At 44.8% G+C, this 16,891-nt stretch overlaps 1 protein-coding gene across 6 annotated transcripts in view; it reads right to left on the reverse strand.

Annotated features, from left to right (window-relative positions):
- Window positions 1–14,966: 14,966 nt before the first annotated feature.
- APP (amyloid beta precursor protein) overlaps window positions 14,967–16,891 on the reverse strand; it is a 237,348-nt gene continuing 235,423 nt past the window's right edge. For all 6 annotated transcript variants that reach the window (XM_037065134.1, XM_037065133.1, XM_037065131.1 and 3 more), the window contains one exon: window positions 14,967–16,190. In XM_037065134.1, the coding sequence (XP_036921029.1) occupies window positions 16,089–16,190 (102 nt within the window). In that variant the 3' untranslated portion in view covers window positions 14,967–16,088. The remainder of the gene's footprint in view (window positions 16,191–16,891) is intronic.

Raw genomic sequence — 16,891 nt, forward strand, 5'->3', positions numbered from 1 at the left:
AATTCCACACTTGGCATCAGGGGCGCCAAGACATTTATCAAAAAGACCCGGAAGGGTGGGGTACACACCACTTGCAAGATATAACTAAGGCAAGTTGCCGACCCCTGCTGAGACAGCCGAGCTCCACGCACCAGAGTGCTGCACCATGCCATGCTGAGATCCCTTGACGTCAGCCACTGGACGCTCTGCCCTGCTGGACTGAGGACTTCCTCTGCCCTGCTGCCCACCTGGTTCCGGAGACCCTTCCTTGAAAGACACTGACAACTCCCTTGCCCACCGTGCTGTCTCCCAGACCTGCAGACTGAGACTCTGGGACTTGGGTTCATCATCCCCTATTGTTAGAATGTGAGTCGGATATTAATGTATGTTAATGTTCTACTTTGAGTAAACTTGCATTCAATAAAAGCTGAATAAATAGCTTAGTTACTGTGTGTGACTCTTGTCTATCCCTTGGTGCCAGGCTGCTCGGCAGTCAGCTAGCCGAGCAGTTGCCCGGCTGACTTATCGGAAAGACTACAACACAGACATATGCTTATGACAAATATCTTCTCATTTGTCAATTCTCTGCAAGTCTGGACCGGACTGAGCAGTTCAGGCAGCCCTCCCTCTTCCAGTTGCCCTCTGCCCCGACCCTAGTGTCTCCTTGGAGCCAACCTTTGGAAATTTCATTTATTCATCCATTCATTCATTTATCACCTACATGTGTTTCAAAAAGAATATAAAAATCCCCCTGCTGTTCAAATGTTTGGGAAATATTTTAAAAGTTTTGTTTTATTCCTCCAACCTCTACACTCACTGCTTTTCCTATTCCCAGATGGCTTTGGGGGCCACAATTTAGGGTAAAAGAACAGGAATTTAGTGTTAGTTATAAACTTTTTTTTTAGATTTTATTTATTTATCTTTAGAGGGGAAGGGAAGGAGGGAGGAAGAGAAATATCAACGTATGGTTGCCTCTTGTGGGTCCCCTGCTGGGAACTGGCCTGCAACCCAGGCATGTGCCCTGACTGGGAATCGAACTGGTGATCCTCTGGTTCGCAGGCCTGCGCTCAATCCACTGAGGTACACCAGCCAGGGCTTAAACTTTAAATAATTAGAAAATTGAGAATGCCAAGGAACATGGTATGTCTGTAAAGAGCATGTAGAATAAAATGTATTTGTTTTCTTAACAAATATATTTTATTGATTTTTATTTTAAAAATCAAATAAAAATAATAGTATTGATAATAAAAACTAATAATATAAATTAAAAAGTAAATGTTAAACTACTTTATTTAATTTTTAACATTACTGCCATGTTATAAGGATGGGAAACATCAATGCAAGTTCAATATTAGTGAATTGAGAGGGAACTAAGGAGTGACTAAAAATAAGCAAATTGGTCAGAAGTGAATTACAAAGACTGTGTAAAAAGTATAGGAGTTCAGAGATAGCCATTTTTTTCATTTTTGGCCAAATTTCCCCCTCCAACACTGCTAATGAAAATATTCACAATAAATTTAACTTTCCCTTCTCAGTCTCTGGGTCATCTGGCAAACTGTGTTGTCTTTCATGAACTGCTCCTGTCTTGGCTTATGTTTTGTGTCATTTTTATCTATGTTGATTTAAATTGTGATGCCTTGAGGTTTTCATTGGCAACAGTCATTGAGTTCCCAGGAGGGCATTTAACTTTTTTATAAATAATGACAGGGACCCCAAGGATTATCTCAATAGCCGTTCTAGAAAAAGACCAGGTCGCACTGACTCTGGACTTCCGTGTGTCTCCGCTAACTGCCTTTGAAAGTCCTGCACGTAGAGCTCTGGTTTTTAGCCTTTTACTTGGCAATACTTTTAGACCCATGAAAAGGTGCAAAAATAGAACAGAGAACTCCATGTAACTTTCACTCAGCCCCCCTAATGTTCACATCTTACCTAGAATTATAGCACGGTTGTCAAAATCGGGGACTATAGTACCGTTTCAAGTGGAAAATGTATCCAGGCTGATGGTGCCATTGCTCTACTCTTCTGTCTCCTCTCATCAGATCTCCATTTCTCCGCTCAGAAAAAGAGGAATCTCCCCATCACAGGCAGCCCTGAGTGAAGGGCTCTCTTCCACTGCTCTGCTTTTTGCCCCCTGGATTCTTCCTTCTCCGTAGCGTTGGGGTCAGGATGCCCCAGCCAGTGTGTTAGCCTGGGGCTCAGAACACCGGCTTGTTCCGTATTCATCGATGGAGGGGGAACAGGGGGGTGAAATGGGGACATTCATAACATTGTCAACAATAATAGAGACATACATACATACATACATATATACATAAAATAACTTAAAAACCTTAAAAAAGAGAACTCTCAGAATCTTACCAGGGGCTAGTATTAATAATCCAAATCTCTACCTCATGCTGGTGCATACTATATACTTCACGTGGGGTTCATCTCCTTTCTAGTTAACACTATTTCTGTATCATGAAAACGTGAATATATATATGTGATAACCAAGCATAGGTTCAACACAGACATGTATTTAACCATGGTTTCAAAGTCTAGCCTCTGGTTTGTTTTGGTGAGTTTCGTAATACTTAGATACGGTGACTATATTCAAAAAACCCCACGATTTATTTGAAGGGTCATGTTTCTAGGTCATGGGTTCCCGTCACCGCACTGCTTCAGCCTGGTTTTGCTGTGTGTGTGCATGCGTGTGCATGCAGCATTGAACAGGGAGCTGTTAGTTCAGGGTCAGTGCCATCCATCTCAGCTGCCTCCCAGATCAATGGCAAACACAAGGATGGCTTCGTGTTTTCCGTGACAAGAGACAAATCTCCCTTGAGAAGTTCTCCATCGTGGAGTACAAGAAAAATCCATTAGCAGTTTCCTGCTGACCTTTCTCGCTTACCGAGGTTTGTTGGCAAACTTTGGTTTTCTTGATTGAAGAAATGAAGGAACAGGCCAAATGTAAAAAGTTCAAGGATCAATTTGCTAGAAAGACTGGAGAAGATTTATTTTTGAGGATCCCACGTGGCATCTCTAAGATCTTTATACTTACCATACTACCCTCTTCTTATTAGAAAAAATAAAAACAACCCCTAAAGGGAAAGAAGCCCTTTGACCCTTTGTGGTGTGATGTCCGGGTTGTTTAAATACACACAGAACCTCACCGCCAGCAAAACAATTAGAAGTCACGGGGTTGTGTGTGGTGGAGGCAACTTGAGCCTCTGGCCCATCAGAATCTCATCTAAAAGGGCTCCACACTGGTAGTTGAGAACAGACAATGAACTTCATGAACTTTTGCAGTGTCTGCATCGCTTTTTGAAGACTCCACTCTGCCACAGGGAGACAAAAGACAAGATCTAACGAGGCCATTCTTGCCTGACAAGTTTTCCTCTCTTTCCTCAACAGGAAACATGGTTCTGGTTCTGTGGGTAAGATCCAGTCTTTTCGCAGGCCAAAACAGAGCGCCTCATCGGCTGGGCAGCCAGAGTAAATATTCTCCAAGTCTTGGCTGGTCAGAAGCCTAGAACCTTCACCCTATTCCCCTTAAATCTTTGCCCGGTTTAACCGAGGACAATTTTTATTGTGTCGTGTTGTTTTATTACCCTTAAATATATCCACCATTATATATGAAAATTCAATCGATTTGCGTCTAGTGAACCAAATACACTTGCCACACTTATCTGTAATCTTATGAAATTTTAGGAATGACTTAGAGAATGGTAGAGAGAAATGTATTATGCAAGAGACGTTGGTTTGCTTGGGAAATGTCTCGGTGGAATAGAGATCCATTATTGTCAAAATGGTTAAACCGGCGAAGGCAACATACACTAAGACAGAAATCAGTTCTGTGTTCGGAACTGCAAGCAGCAGGGTGCTTTCTCATCCATTACTCCCAGCATAATATTTTCATCTTTTTGCCTCTGGGCATTAAAATGCAACTAATCCACCACTCACAACATCCATTAGCATAAACAATAAAAAATGAATGCTCAGAAGACGCGTTGATAGCATTTAGATTCATTTATTACAATGTAGATATAATGCTAATGTCAGTGTCAGAGTAATTTGCATCATAATACACTGGACCATTTTGAGGCTTTAATGCTGGTTTCCTTTATACATGGTTAGTGTGTGTGTGTGTGTGTGTGTGTGTTTTCAAGAAAACATCTGTGTTCTGTTCAGTTTTGGTTTTTGGTTTTGTTTGTTTCTGTTTTTGCTTTTTCTCAAAGTTTTCTGATGTCAGAAAATTGTCTACTTTCTAGGACAGGGAAAAAAAATTCCCTCTAGCTGTCCCTTGAATGAGAGAATTCTGTTTCTTTTCTGCAAAACCACATGCTCACATGAAAACGAGCACCAGACAGGCGTGTTAGGCAGCATTAGGCAGTCTGCGGTGGCTGCGGTGTCTCCGCCGTGTCCCAGGGAACTGCTGAGGTCGCTTCCTCCCAGTCTCGACCTCCGAAAGGAAAAGGGTGTAAGCACCTCTCAGCAGAGCAGGGACAACGGAAGTGTCGCCTGCCCATGGTAGCTGAGACCCACGGGCTTGCACCCCCAGCTTTATTGTAACTGAAACAGCAGAATCCTTCCTTTAATCTTCGTCTGGAAATGAGAGGGGAGAACACCACCATGATATATGTTTTCTTCCCTATTTGTCCCTGAGTGTTTGCCTTTTAGACAATACCACTGTGCAAATCAGAGGGTTTTTTTCTTTCACAAAAATCCTCCCGGTAATTGTCAGTAGCAATTTTGACCCCCAAGCTGTCGTCCTCCACGACTCTTTCAACAGGTTCATGCCCTGCTGTCCATCACGGTGACAGCTGGGACCGTAAGCTTAGTCTCTTGACTCAACAAAATCGCATTTATAAAGTTCGCTCTGTGCGGGGTGGTGTGGGCAACTTCACAGCATGAAGATAATGTAGCAGAATTATTTCAGGCCCCTCTCGACGTGGCCTAATGAAAGAGGCGACTTCCCATTATATGGTATTAGCCCCTTGAAGTCAGTCTTTTTCTGACATAATGTGGAGGCAATGCCAAATGTGTTTGCACAACTTGACTGTGCCATTTAAGATGAGTTTGGCCTTGGCAGTCCAGCTGTAACCACCGTGTAAAGGAGCACATGCCTTCTCCCACATGGCACCCGGGCGAGAAGCCCAATGACGCCCCTGGCTCCCTTGGCCACCTGGGGTGTCTCTCCGGGTGAGAGTGCCCTCCTGCCCTTGGAAAGGTTCCCTGGCCCCACGGGGGTGGGGGGGGGTTGGGCGGTGCTCTGTGCAAACCACTGGGCTGGGGGGCTGAAGAGAGGTGTGGAAGTGGAGAAGGAATTAAGATGTACAATTTGCCCATGGAACACAGTCATGGGATGTAAAGCACAGCATGGGGAGTACAGTCAGTGGTACTGTGATAACTATGCATGGGGCCAGGTGGGTACTGGGCTTACTGGGGGGATCACTCCGTAAATTACATAAATGTCTAATTACTATGTCGTACACCTGGAACTAAGATAATACTGTATGTCAACGGCAATTGAAAAATTAAAAAAATATTCAAATATCTGTTTTGTTCTTAAACCCTTGGGAAAAATTTTGGTAACTAGAGTGAGACGGGGAGCTTGGGCCCCTAGGCACTACTTCTTCCTTCATGTTTCTAAGACAGCCGTCAAGTCGAGTGTAATACACTCCTCTTCTCCTGAGGTAAAGATACAAAAGCCTTAGCCAGCAACATCGTTAGACTCTCAGCAGAGGCCTGGGGCCAGGCCCTGCATGCATGTTGGCCGCTGTCAGGGGGAGCTCAGAGTTCAGTGTCTTTAGATTATCTTTCTGTTTGAAGAAGAAGCTGCGTGTCTTCCACATACTCAGGGTTTTCACGAGCAGCCTAAGCTTAAACGGTCCTGGAGACAGCAGGCGTGTGATGAGAAATACACACTGCAAGTGGCAAGGTGTCCTTTCCAGGAACTCATTTCACTAGGCCCATTTATTGCAGATAATTGTGCTTCCTGCATTCCTGAAGCTCACTGGGAATTCTCTACTCTTCGAGCCTTCGGTGGAATATTTCTGAGGTGCTTCGATTGCTCTGAGTTGGTCATTTTTCTCTCTCCTATTAAGTACCTATATTTCATGGTGCAATTCACCAAAGCTTTTATCATAAGTCCTAAGTGGAAGTAAAATTCTTCAGCAATAGGTGTAATTTTCATCAAATGATTACTTTTCCTATTCTCATTGTTGGCTTTCTATTGCTTGATGGGAGAGGGTTGCTGGCTGGAGATAAAACTGTCTGGTTTGGAAGGATGAGCAAAAACGATGAAGCAATTTTTTAGGAGCTTGCTTTTTGCCACAGGAGCTTATCAGAAGCGCATTTTCTCTGCCAGGCCCGTGTCCCTGTACCCACACGGGAGAAACTCCCATCGGGGAAAGGACACGGGTCAAGACATTTTATTTAGGCCTCGCCAACTTACTACGATGTAAATAGTACAGCTGTTCAGTTTACGAACAACTGGATCTTGAGGGAACAAAGCAAGATACACAGCCCCGCTGGCTCTCTGTGGTTCCTGGATAGTGGTATTTGCACAGGGCGTTCTCCTTCCATTCCTCCTGCTCCTTGAAATTCCTCTGCTCGTTGCCCAAAGGCGACGAAGACACAAATTAATTCACTGACTCAGTGAACACTCACTGAGCGAGCAGCACCCGCGAGGCTCTGTGCCAGCACCAAGAATTCATCAGCGAACCACACAGACCAAAGAAACAAAACCCAGAGGAAAAAAACAACCACCCTGCCTTTACAGAGTTTATAGTACAGTGAGAGGAGGGCAATAGGTAGACAAAAATAAGATAGTGCCAAGGGGAAAATGAGGGAAGGATGGGGCATAGGAAATACTGGGGGCAGGGAGGAAGCTCAGTTTGAACCAGCATGGCCAGGAGAAGTATTATCAAATGGTGACATTTGATCAATGGCCCAAAGAAGATACAGAAATAAGATGAATGGATGATCAGGGGGGTGTGATTTTTGGCCTAAACAACGGGAAGAATGGAATTGTCATTTATTGAGAAGGGAGGAGCTAACGAAGAAGCAGGACATCTAGAATTTGATGTCGAAGATGCTAAGTGTGTGAAATCTGGTAAATACAGGGTGGGGCAGAAGTGGGTGTACAGTTATGAGTCCACGAAACACAGTTCATCCTTATATTCGTATTTATTTTATTATTTTTCATACGAACACCTGTAAAGCTACTTTTGTTCCTCCCTGCATTTGAATGGAAATATCCGCAGGCAACAAGGAAGCCGGAGGTCAGGCGGTAGGTCCATACTTGAAAATACAAACAGAAATCGCCGACCCAAGAGAATGAGGACACATCCTCGTGCGCCTTCAGCAGACTTTCATTGCTCGTTCGTCATACGCTAGGCAGATCAGGAAAGGGGGTTGGCCGTCACCTCTGCTTACTGTAATAAAATATATGTTTCCTAACACGTGGTTTTAAACCACGGTCCCAAGTTCTTTGACATGCTTCTCATCAAGGGGTGGAGTCTATGTCCCCTTCTGTTGATCTGAGCAGATCCTTGGGACTATCTCCACGAATCGGGTATGACCGCAGCGATGTCATGGAACTTCTGAAACGAGGACAAAAAAGGCGAGGTTCAGCCCCCTGTTTGGGGACATTCCCCTGAGAACCCCGCCGCCGTGCTGTGAGAAAGCCCAGGTCACGTGAAGAAGCACACGTGGAGAGGCACTGAGGCTCCCCACCCAGCACCCAAGCTGACAGCTGGCAGCCGGCACCAGCCCGGCAACCACGTGAGTGTGCGCCACCTTGGAAATAGATCCTCCAGCCCCCAGTCGAGCGCCCCCCGTTCGGTGAGGAGCAGACAGAAAGCCTCCCCCCCTGAGCCCTGTGGGGATTGCAGACGTCTGGGAAAATAAAAACTGCGAGTGCTCAATCACTGTGGGGGTGGGCATGGTTCCGTGGAGACTCGTAACGTATTCATGAGTGGAATGTGGTGGGTTTACTTTTGTTTGTTTGTGTTTCAACCACGATGTCCCTCTGCCCTGGGCGTTATCTAAGTGCACACAGTAGGTACTCGTGAGCCGTCTTTAAATGAACGCGTGAGCCGAGACGAAGCAGCTGTGGCCATGTCACACACCGAAGGTGGAAAGTTTGCGTTCACTACCAAGGTCCCGAGTTTCGAGAAGTAGTTCGGACTAGGAAAAACTCTGTTCGGGGTGGTTAAAGGTTGTCCTTTGCTCCAGAGCACGTAGAACAGGTTCTCCGAGGATATTTGGCCATCCAAGAACACTTACCGACAATTAGACATTTCCTTGGGAATTCACTCTGAAGCCTTTTCCAAATGACTGCTGTCGGCCACGAGGCATCATTGCCTGCCGGTTAGCCTCAGAGCTTGTCAGTTGCCCAAGAAGTGGGTGGGGAACAGTATTGGTTGCTTTAAGAGCCACTTGGAGCTTCATATTTTGATTTGATTTGCAACTGTGTTCCACAAGATGTACATACTCCAAGCAAGGGGGTTATATACATTATTTGTGTTCCAGTGTTTCCTCTATGCTGAAAATCACACCACGGTCGGGCCCTTGTGTTCGTGGGTGAAGGAGAGGGAGTGAAAGGGAACAGGCTCAGGGACCTGTCAAGAATCCTCCACGAGAGGATTATTCCTGGGTGACCAGACTAATGGGAAGGTGGTGTGCATGGTTTGGCCAAAACCTGTCTTTCTTTTTTCATTTCAACGTGGCAATGCATGGCATCACCCAGGTAATGAGAAGGCTGATGGAGCGGGGACGTCCTCTTTTGAAATCTGTTTGGTGTTATGAGTAAGGAAATAAGAATGAAAAACACCCTCTACTTCCTGGACACTCTCCTGAGTAGGTAACACCTATATGCCATTTATTACATATCAGACAATGTTCTAAATACCCTAGGTATTAACAAATTTAACCCGAGTCAGAACAGTGTGAAGAACTGCCATCTTATTTTGCAAATGAAGAAACCAAGGCCCCACAGAGGCAGAGCCTGACTCAAAAGTCTGTTTTCTTGAAGCAGATACTAAACTCTTTCTTATTAAAAAAAAAAAAAAACAACTGAAGAGAACAGTATTTTGTCATTAAAGAAATTGGTTTAATCATTACTCAAAATAGTAAAAAAAATTCCAAAAAAATGAATACACTTATGCTGCCATTAAAATGATTGTTTTGCCCTGGCTGGCATAGCTCAGTGGATTGAGCATGGGCTGCGAACCAAAGGGTTTGATGCCCAGTCAGGGCACATGCCTGGGCTGTGGGCCAGGTCCCCAGTGCGGTTGCCACACGAGAGGCAACCACACATTGATGTTTCTCTCTCTCTCTCCCTCCCTTCCCCTCTCTAAAAATAAATAAATAAAAATCTTTAAAATGACTGTTTTAAGATTTTTTTAAATGACATGAAAATGTGCAGCTATTAATGCAGGCAGAAAAGCAGGGTATGGGTTACGAGTTGTGGGCAAAGGGCAGGTGAGTTACGTGACTATGTGCTGGGAGTGTACGAGGTCTGCCCGAAAGTGTCCAGCTACACACTATGAAAAATGGAGACATTTACTGAAGAAGCTACAGGGTACAAGAAACACTGTACACAGGACAAGGACACCTCAGTTTCCTTCAAAGCAGGCACCTTGGGACCTCACACAGTTCTCCCAATCGCCATCAGCAGCCCTGTTATATTTTCCTGAATCTCATCAATGGTCTGAAATCTCTTCCCTTTCAAAGGTGATTTTAGTTTTGGGAAAAACCAGAAGGTGCAGGGTGCCAAATCTGGGCTGCAGCGGGGCTGAGTCACCTGAGTGACTTGATGTTTCACCAAAAAACTCCCCTGCATGAGACGTGATACATGAGCAGGCACATTGGAATGATGAAGCTGCCAATCACCACTTGTACATCTCTCTGGCCTTCTGAATCATTCAAATACTTTCCAGTTTCTGCAGAAGAATGTTCAAATTTAATGCAAAATTTGATGTAGATTTGTTCCTCTACTTGCTCAGTCATTTTGAATGTGACAGCCACACAGTACACATGCTCACTTAGTGACATCTACCTCGCCCCATTGACTAACTAGTACAGTGAAGTTGTCATTGTTCACACATGTGCATTCCAGTCCACTCTCCTTGGCTGTCAGGTTACACGGACTTTGTGCAAACTGTTCTTGTTATGTTAACAATGGCTGGGCTTTTTCTGGTTAGACCTTGTATATATAAAAATATTAACACTAGTTCTGGGTGAATGGAGGGATTATGAGTGAATCCTTTTTTCTGCTACATTTGGTATTTTCTGCATTTACTAAAACATGTGATTAAAACAAATATAGGAATCTGAGCTTGCAACTCGGGGAGAAGGTCTAGTCTGAGCTTTTGCTTTGCAGTTATAACTAGCATTTTCCATGTGGCTGAGGTTACTCAGAGCTGGTGCGTAGAAGACAAAGCCGAGGGCAGAACCTTGAGGTCCACCATCCAAAGCAGCAGTTCTTGACATTCAGTGATATGCAACTGTGGCGGGGTTGTGAGGTGTAATATTGAATCAGGCACCAGATGGGGTCCAGGAAATTGCATTCGGCGTCGGGGGCAGGACTTGCAGGTAATTCGGATGCAGGTGAATGAGAGAGCCATTCGGAAACACAGATCTCAGGAACAGCACCCCATGAGGGATGCAGGTAGGAGGCAAGGGACACAGTCATGGCCAGGGAGCCAAAAGGGCTTTGCAGACAATGTGGGCAAAACGGGTTAAAAAGCACAATGTGTTATAATAATAAGAGTTGCCTTCCATGGCTGCATATTAGAATCACCCCAGGGGAGCTTTGAAAACATATGGGTGTGGAGATTTGCTAGTAATGGTGGTTAAATCTCCCTCTTTAGCATTGCCAAGAGGAAGAGACACTGAGCCCGCAAATGACTTGTAAGCAGAGGAATCAAACAGAACCACACAAAAGCCCACAGTGCGCCCCCTGCCGGCCTGATACAGCCAATACAAGCCAAGGCCCATGGAAATCAAGGGCAAGGAGCTTGAAAATCCATGGGAGAGGGGGCGAGGAGCAGGACCCTTGGAGAAAAAGCAGACGAAACCACCCCCGAAAGAGAAAAAGGAAATAATATACAGGGTCTGGCATAAGGAAGGCCTGCTTGATTGTGGTTGGTAGGGTAATCATACAGGTGTAATGATTTATAGTTTTAATTTGAACATTTCACCAAAACTGTCATCTGGTGTGCTTGAGTGATATATTACTATGTTATAGATTTTGTAATAAAAAAGGGGCATTATTTGTGCCGGACCTTGGATAACAAAAATAGAAACACCGAGAGGACCTAGTAGTTCAGAGCTCTGGCTACGGAGACGGGGCTGGAGTGTGCAGGACCTGAGGTTCAGACGGGAGGTCCTGGGGGTCACCAGGGTTCATGGAGAAGGGCGGGGGGTGTCCTGGGAGACTGGTAGTAAGGGGAAAAAGAGCAAAATGAAGGCTCCTCCAGGAAACAGGAAGAGGACCACACATCAGCTCTTTCCCTCCTCTCCCTGTTCCCAGCCATCCGTGAAGGACACTCCCAGAAGGCGGCAAGAACGGGCAGTAGAATGGGGCAGGGGGCACCCTGCCCGCGGGATGAACAGGAACGGAAAAGGACAGACCGTGTCCTCAGACAAGGACCGCAAAATGCTCCAAGTTGCGAATAAAAGATTCTCGGCTAGCCAAGTCTCCTTCCATCCCCAGCAACCCTAAATTTCAAGAAAACTGGTAACACAACACTCAATATTAAGTAAAAATTCTTCAATGTGCATTTGGGGTGAGGGAAAAATACCCTGAATCTCAATACAAAAACTAACAGAGACATCCGGGGCGGGGGAGGGGGGAGGCATTTACAAGGAAGAAACGAAATGAGAGCTGATGGAACTTTGGAAATAAAAGAAAATCATATAACTGTATCAGTGGTGAAGAACAATTACAAGGTGCCCAAAGGGTTCAAATAAAAACATAATAAAGGATATTGAATAAAAGGAGAACAATCCAGAGAATGAAAATGAAGATAAAGAAAAAGGATCAGAGAGAAGGAGGTTGAAATGGAAATGAAGCAAAGGAGGCTGAGAGTTTGCCTTGTCTCTGAAGAAGGAAAAACAAATAATGGGACAGAGGAGAAAACTCTAAGAGAAAGTTCCAGATATACATGAACTGCCTCTGCACGTTGAAAGGGCTGGGAAAGGAGGAGTACTTAGGAAAACCGACCACAAATAACCCTGAAACACAGCTTTGTAAAACGATTAGACTGTAAAAATACAGGGGAAAAACAAAAATCTCAACTCCTCCAGGCTAAAAATGAGAAGAAAAAAAACTTGCAAAGGCAAGAATTAGATTGGCTTCAGATTTCTCAAAAAATAACATACAAAGCAAAGAAACAGCATGGAGCAGCAGTTTCAGGAAACTTAAAGCAAAACAAGCCGCCTTTCAAGTTTTAAGGGACAGAAAATCAGTTCTGAAGGTGCCAGAACCACAGGAATACCGTGCACACGGGCTGTTGCTGGGGACTTTCTGGGAGGGCGAGCTGCAGCCAAGCAAAGGATGTCTGGGAACTAAGGACTAAGAGCACGTTTCATTTCCCTTATCGGACTGTGGAGCTAAAACTAAAACGGGATGCGCTCGGGGGCTGAAACAAGTAAGTTGTGTGTAGAGCAAATGGAACTGGAAAAAAATGCGAAGAGGGAGAAAAGAAAGTGGAGAAAGGACACTGACTGCTGGGGAGGTGGGAGGGAGGAGCCCGTACATACCACTTAGAAGACACAGAAAAAGGTTACTTAAGGAAAAAGAAGTTAAGAGCACCACAGAAAGGGTTAGTGCAAAAATAACCACTAGAATGAAAATACAAAGCTTCCTATAAGACACACACACCCATGCTCCTCTATGCACACCAAGAGCCATCCCCACATCGAGACACAGAAGATGTGACACAGTCAGTGATTACAACACAAGAGACGAGACACGACAGAAGAGAGGGCAAACGCAGCAGTCACATCACACCACGGAGCGGGCCTAACTCGCCTGTGAAAAGATTGTCCAGTTGGCTCACAGGGCGGAAACCCAACCCTGTCCTTGGACAAGACAGACGCATGCTTAAAACTCGAAGCTGAAAATAGAGGGTGGAAAATAAAGGATAAGATAAAGGCTTATCAGGCAAATGGAAACGGGAGACAGAGGGTTTGCAATCACGGGAACAAGGCGGACTTCAAACCCAGCACTAAAGACATAAACAGAGAATTCAGAGAGGTATAAAATGACCCTTGAACATATGAGAAAGTATCTAACTTCCCTTGCAATAAGACACATAAGAATTAAAGCTGTATTGAGATGCTAAGCCCCACCCATAAGGTTGATCTCATCAAATCCCCCCCTCCCCAAATCTCATTGTCTTTGGCTTGAGTGGCGACTGCTGTAATCCTATTTGATGACACTTTGGTTGTGTGTAAATTACCCATTGATTATTCCCCGGACCTTGTGGAGAACCCTTTCAATACACATCAATCTGAGAATCAAGATTATAAGGCATTACCTTCCCATAATTCTAACATGTATGTACTTAAAATTTTTTTCCCATCAATGACCAAATCTAAATCTTGCAGTTCCTGAGATTGAAGGCTGGTCTGAAAGAAACATCCTGTATTTGGGAAAGTTGGATTTCATTTCCTTAGCATCATTGGAAATAGTTGTATCGGGACCAATTTTACCTTGTTAGCTACCCCTCTTTGAGTCAGGCAAAATGGAGCTGTAGCTTATACACAGAACTGCCTTGGGCTCCACACCATCAGGGAGCGGTCGTGTCTAACTGCCCCTTAACAGGGCGAGGGAGAGGATGATTTGTTCTGATGAAGGCGGGGCACACTCAGGTGCATTTTAACCGAGCCTGCTCACCACGCACTGTGACCGATGAAGCGATTTTGTTGTAGTTGGAGAGGTCGCAATGGAAAGCTAAAACGCGCTGGCTGAGCTCCTGCTCACCTGGAACTGGGCACAGGACTGCAAAACAGCAGTCGGTGTGTCCCTAGACCTTCGGGATAGCAGTTGGGGAGGCTTCCCCGCTTAAAGATCACGTACATACGATTTTGTTTTAAAATGGATATAGAACACTGGTTCTCAAATGGGGGTGATTTTGCCCCCGTGAAGGGGCATTGGACATCTGACCATGTCTGGACACTTTTGTCGTAACTGGGAGGTGCTACTGTCATTGGGTGGGTTGAGGACAGAGATGCTGCCAAGCATCCTACAATGTTCAAGACGGCCACTCCTCCTCACCCCCCCCCCCACCCCCTGGCAAGAAATTATTCCTCAGGAACTATGTCAATAGTGCCAGGGTCGAGAAATCCTGTTTTACAGAAAACTGGCTGTCAGCTGGACTTAATTTTTATCTCCCTAAAACTTTCCTCTTTCTTATTTAGGACTGTTAACGCTTCATCAGAATGTTTGCGTGCCCCCCAAACTCCTGTGTTGAGATACTATGCCCAGTGTGATGGAATGAAGTGGGGGCTTTGGAATGATTAGATTATGGGGGTGATTTGTAATAGCAGCTCCCACAGCTCCAGAAGGGCCTCTTACTCCTTCAACGACGTGGATTCAAGGAGGAGTCTGAGGTCTGGAAGAGCCCTCCCGGACCACGCTGGCACCCTGATCTTGGACTTCTAGTCTGGAGAACTATGAGATAAATTGATGTCATTTAGAAGTTACCCAGTCTGTTACAAATATGTAAACATTCATGAAATGGACTGAGACATGGACAAACTTGAGGACCAAGATACGGCAGCAGAATGCTTTGGACCGAATAAAAATGGAATTTGGCCGGTGAGGCGTGTTACCAGCACCGGGGGGATGTGCACTGGCCCCACATTTCCGTCTCCAGTGTGCAGCAGGTGTGCACGCCCAGTGTCGGAGTCCGTGAGGGTTCTCACTAGTCCTCAGAGGACGGACTCACCTGCCGGTTTTCGCCATGGAATCACTCACACCAGCACAACGGCACTCCTCCAGGAATGTTTTTATTTACATGAAAACACCATTTTATACAAATTGAAGACAAATCTTGAGGAAGGGTTTGCCCAGGCATGCTGTCCCTGGTCCCTGATTTCGCCCCTTTCTCTTTCATTTTTTGGCATCACAGAGAAAACGTCTCAGACTCGCTAAAGGGAACTAAATCCGCCTCTTTCCCCCCTAAAATCACTCTGAATATTTAACGTCCACCCTGCTTCTTCAAAGAAGACTCTTGCCCAGGGTTATTTTATTTAATTTATTTATGTAATACAGTATAGAAAGCTATATGGTCATAAGCAATGCCTGTACAATCATCCTGCAGAAATTTTTTTTTAGGGAGAATTCTTGGTAATTTGAGACCAGCAGAGCAGTCCCTGCCCCCCACCCCCACCCTCACCGATAAAAGTGCTTACCAGGAACAGGAATTCTTTTATTTATCAAAGATCCAAAGATACATGGACCAAAAAAATTTCAATTCTGAATGCCTAATGTGTGCACATAAAACAGGCACAAAGAAATAAATGTGTATCCTCATAGTTCCTATATCACAAATAGAGCAGAAGCAGCAATCTGTACAGTAAAATGCAGTCATGGAGAAAGTTCTCTAAGTCACGTGGAATACTCAGAAGTGTTGAACTCTAGAATGCATAGTGATCAGGAAAAGAATACTTAGGCAAGAGAAGCAGCTAAACTCCCACGTCCACACGAAGCATCCCCCATCGATTCTTAAAGCATATTTCAAGTAGGACTTAACTGGGTCACAAACCACAAGAATAATATACAACTGGCTAAGGGACTACGTGATAAATAATCAGGAGAGACTCTACTCATGCACTAGTTTGATACAGCTAAGTTCTTTACAGTACGCAAAAACCATCAATGATGTAGTGTAGAGACCAAAGTGTAGAGAGAGAGAGAATACATGACTGATTTGTGTATTAATTCAAGTTCAGGCATCTACTTGTGTTACAGCACAGCTGTCAAAAGGCGGTAATGAGTGAATAACAAAACAGAAGGGTTGGTTTCTTTCCACAATATTCTATAAGGGAACACCGATGGGTTGGGAAGCAATGGTTTTGCTGTCCAACTTCAGAGGCTGCTTGTGACGGTCGGTCTAGTTCTGCATCTGCTCGAAGAACTTGTAGGTTGGGTTTTCATAGCCATTCTGCTGCATCTTGGAGAGGTGGCGCTCCTCTGGGGTCACGGCGGCGTCGACCTGAAAAGCAAGCACCAGGAACACGGAGTAAGAAACCCCAACCTTTAAAGAGTGCACGTGGAGAAGCTGTAAGATGGGAAGTACTGTCCTCTTATTTTGCCAGGACAGCAGACCACCCACTATTCTCTTCCGTCGTCTGCACGCTGACCCCTGGAGCAGAACCCTGCGCCCATCAGTTACGCAGATGCTCCATCCAGCCACCAGGTGGCGCTTCAAAACCTCGAAGTGCTCATTGCTTGACTCAACAGGAACTAGATAATACATACAGGATGGAAAATTTATTGTTTTCCTTTCCCTGTTGGCTCAAAAGATACACACGAAAAACCCCCAGGATGGAAGACTGCTTTACTTGAAAATGTAGGGGTAAACTAGAAAAAACCCCAGAGTACCAGGAAGAGAAATCCTGCAAAGTCTACTGGGAGACACTCAAATCTGGACTGTGCCATCTTCTCAGGTTTAATCTGTCCTCGTTTTTACTAAATTCAATGTGATGAAGAGAGGCCGAAGGCTCTTTTAATTAAAATGACAAGATATGTACATCAGAAGGGTTCTCATTTGGCACAGGAAAAAATATAACAAGGACATGCCATTCTAGATTACAAATGATCTTTTTCTTTTTTTTAAAGTAAGCACTAAGGTACTATACAAGTATTTCCTGCTAAAGGTTTAAAAATAGATCCTCTGTGGACGTGGTGCCTTAT

The sequence above is a fragment of the Sturnira hondurensis genome, unplaced genomic scaffold (assembly GCF_014824575.4).
Source record: "Sturnira hondurensis isolate 20B ecotype Veracruz unplaced genomic scaffold, ASM1482457v3 Scaffold0015596, whole genome shotgun sequence".
Classification (NCBI taxonomy): domain Eukaryota; kingdom Metazoa; phylum Chordata; class Mammalia; order Chiroptera; family Phyllostomidae; genus Sturnira; species Sturnira hondurensis.